At 52.6% G+C, this 3,403-nt stretch overlaps 1 protein-coding gene across 2 annotated transcripts in view; it reads right to left on the bottom strand.

Moving 5' to 3' along the window:
• The window catches only part of LOC113490825 (transcription elongation factor SPT5-like), a 1,711-nt gene extending 747 nt beyond the window's left edge, over window positions 1–964 (bottom strand). The window contains exons 1-3 of one of the 2 annotated variants that reach the window (XM_026867417.1): window positions 765–964; window positions 576–671; window positions 225–358 (exon numbers count right to left, since the gene is read on the bottom strand). In XM_026867417.1, the coding sequence (XP_026723218.1) occupies window positions 225–358; window positions 576–671; window positions 765–932 (398 nt within the window). In that variant the 5' untranslated portion in view covers window positions 933–964. Of the gene's footprint in view, window positions 1–54; window positions 359–575; window positions 672–764 lie in introns of those variants that run through there. The other variant, XM_026867419.1, reaches the window with a different exon arrangement.
• Between the last annotated feature and the right edge of the window lie 2,439 nt (window positions 965–3,403).

Below are 3,403 nucleotides of genomic sequence, written 5' to 3'. Positions count from 1 at the left end.
GCCCTGGTTCAACCGCCCCCCCCCGGCGCTTCACAGCCCCCCTCAGGAGGCAGCACACAAGAGGGGGTGCGGCACCCACAGGCGTTTATTGACAACTAAACCTCGTTCCAACCACGAACACTGAACAGGGGGAAAACGGGTGTGTATAGAAAGACAACAGCGGGACACAAAGAGAACAGGGGGCAGCAGGGACTGGGGGCACAGGGCGCTCCCTTCAGTCTTACATCAGTTTGCCGAGGAGGCGGAGGCTGAAGATCGAGATATCGTCGTCTAAATCCATGAGGACGATCCCGTCCTCCCCGTCAATGCGGAGCAGGATCCCGGTGGCTTCACGGTCCACCCCCAGGGTCACCTTGACCTGAGGGGGGGGCAGATGGGGGGAGAGTGGGCCTTGAGGGGGCTGGTGGGGAGTCCCAGGGGTTCTGGCAGGGTCCCAGAGGGTTTGTGGGGAGGTCCCAGCGGTGCTGGGGTAGCACCTAAGAGGATCTAGAAGGTCCCCAAAGGAGCAGGGGTTGGCGGGGGGACTGGTGAGGGCCCAGGATAAAGGGGGGTCGGGGCTGGGGGGCTGGCCCTACCTTGTCGTACGTGGTGGGGGTGATGGGCTCCAGGTGCTCGCTGGAGATGCTCACCACCTTCTTGCTGTCCTTCAGGTAGACAGCGCACATCCCGCCCTATAAAAAAAGAGGGGGGGAATCAGCGTCACCATGTGTGTTACCCCCTCCCTGCTCCAAAAGCACCCCTGAACTGGGCTGGGAGGGTCTCACCATGATGCTGTGGATGACACCGATCTGTCCCACCGCCTGACTGTCCGGGTAGGTGTCACGGACCTTCACCTCGATGTCGGTGGTCACCCAGTCTCTGGAGCTCTGCTCGGTCCCCGAGCTGGGGGTGTGGGGGTCCTTATCCCCGGGGGAGGAGGCCCCAGGCATCATGGAGCTGTGGCTGTGGCTGGCCTGGGGAGAGAGACAAGGTGGTGTTGGGGGCTGTAGGGGGGATCCAAGGCGGGTTTGGGTGTTGTAGGGAGTTTAGGGGCACTACGAGGGGAGTTTGAGGGGGATGCTGGCGTGGCCCCTGGGGATGCAGGTCAGGGATGGGGGATGCTTGAGGAGATCCCCCCTGTTTTGCTGATTGGGGCTACCAGTTAAACTCAGACACCAGAGTGAAAAGAGCAGGAGTATTTTACTAGTGATAACAGTGTATTACAGAAAACGTGCAGTAAGAAAATGCAGAATAGTGCACTTAAAGCAGCAAACGGGAAAATACAGGGTAATGCATCAAATCATTACTACATGAGAGAGAGAATGGAGATTAAGAATACATCCCCATTTGCATATATTATCCTCCCTCAGCCCCGCGGGCAGCCCCGGTTCCCGCGAGGGTTTGCAGAGCCTGGCCTGGGCAGGGGGAAATCCTACGCAGTGCCTCGGCCCGGAGCCGAGGCCTCCGCAGTCGCTGCCAACGGGCCCGGCCTTATATACCAGAGATCGACAAGCCAGAAGAGCTGGCGCCTTTGTTTGGAGCAGAAAATTTCTAGTTTCATCCTCCTGTTGGTTTCCACCCAAAGCCTGGCCAGGGCTCGGGGCGGGGGAAACCAAGGGACTTTCTAACAAGGCCAGATCCTTGGGTTCTTGAACAAGGCCGAGAAAGGAAAGTTGGATGCGTTCTCTCCTCGCTACTGATTCTATTTTGTCTAAGCTGCATCTCTCACCAGCGAGTTTACGTACTTTGTTAATGACCACATGCTACGGTAGCAGCGTCAGCTTGGGGCCTGTTGTTCAGGCTGCAGCATTTCCATACTTCAGCACTTTTTACCTCAGCACAGGTGGGTGGTTATAACTTGGTGTAATACCTGTTAGCACAGGGGTTATCGGTTATAAAATATACAGGATTCATCTATAGGTCAAGTCCGGCTTGGGCCAGTTGTCCAAGCCTCAGCACTTCATTCAGCCCTTGGACCTACAGGGGAATCACGGCTCCCGGACCGTTTCTGTGGTCAGTGACATTAGTTTGCGTTCATCAGTTGAGGATCTCCCATCAGGTGTAACTACAAATTGCATTTCCGTTACTGCGTGCCTAATCAACTGTATATATCCCGCAAGGAATGAAGCAAGGAATAAACACTAAGCTAGCGACAGCACATAGGAAAAAGAAAAGGACACGTTTGATCCAAGGGCCCCCCGGCAGCCATGAAAATGGATCCAGGTCCCAGCCCTTCCGTCTTTGGATCGGTACGTGAGCTAATTTTCTCATCTCTGGAGTTATTTGTTTTACTCCCTTTCCATCATCCTTAATTTGCAAACAACAATTGGATTCATTTAATTTCCCACAGACTCCACCTTCTTCTTCCAACAGGCAATCTAAGACCATACGATGCTGAGAGCCTGCACTCCTCATTGGAGTGGATTGGTCGGCCAGAAGGCCAAGAGCTGTAGCTGTTTGGTTAGTTATTATTTCTAAGACAGCTTGTAACCGAATTATCTGATTCAAATTATAGACGGGTTCTCCAGCACCCGCCACTATTTCGTTGGGATCCCAAGAGGCTGGTCCGTAATATTCTAGAATTCTTTCAGGTGGCCATTCATCTTGTCCCCGTTTTTGCGCACTCCCCTTAGTGAGGGAAGTGTCCATGAACCGTTTTTCCCTAACCAAATCTTCATACACTTTGACCCCAAGCCCCTTTCCCTGATCCTGTGATAGTAAAAAGAACAGGGGTCTGATATATCCCACACAGCATATTCCTGACCAATTTGGGAGTAACCTCCGATAAGCAGGTTGGCCACAAATCCAATCATGTCCCTTTAAAGCCCAAGCTCCGTTGGCAAAGGCGCCTTCCCAGGTTTCGTCGTCAATTGGTGGGTCAAAATATAATGTGCTCCCTGGGCCTAGTGGTCCTCCGACCACAGTTGCTTCACCGTAAGAATCACAACGGGTGCAGCTCCCAGCTCCCACATGGGCCTTCCCTTTACAATCGCATCCCCAAGACGTTTCGTTGGCTTTGCACCAGAACTCGCTCAAGTGAGCTCGAGTGCCATTTTGATGTCGCCACTTCCACTGATAACCACGGACAACATGACTCTGACTTGTAGAGTTATCTCTGGGACAGCTTAAAAGGACATGGTCCAAAAAGCCATCCCATCCTACTGCTTGACAACCTTCAAATTCATATTGTCTATGTCTAAGGCGAGGCGATGGCGATGTTGCCTGGTGAACTTGGCTGCTGGGTGCCCTGGTGGCTGCCGGCTCTGCCTGTAGCAACATCTGTTGCTCTGTATCTTTTGAGCAAAACGTGGTTATGATACAAAACTGTCTACAATTATACATGAAAGTTTTCCTGCTACCTGTTTATTTTTCTTTGTATGTTTTGTAATCTGTCATATGCTTCTTAATTTTTAATGTTTTTCCA

Source organism: Athene cunicularia, unplaced genomic scaffold (genome assembly GCF_003259725.1).
Source record: "Athene cunicularia isolate RWA unplaced genomic scaffold, athCun1 SCF_35, whole genome shotgun sequence".
NCBI classification, from domain to species: domain Eukaryota; kingdom Metazoa; phylum Chordata; class Aves; order Strigiformes; family Strigidae; genus Athene; species Athene cunicularia.
This window is presented reverse-complemented; position numbering and strand designations above follow the sequence as displayed.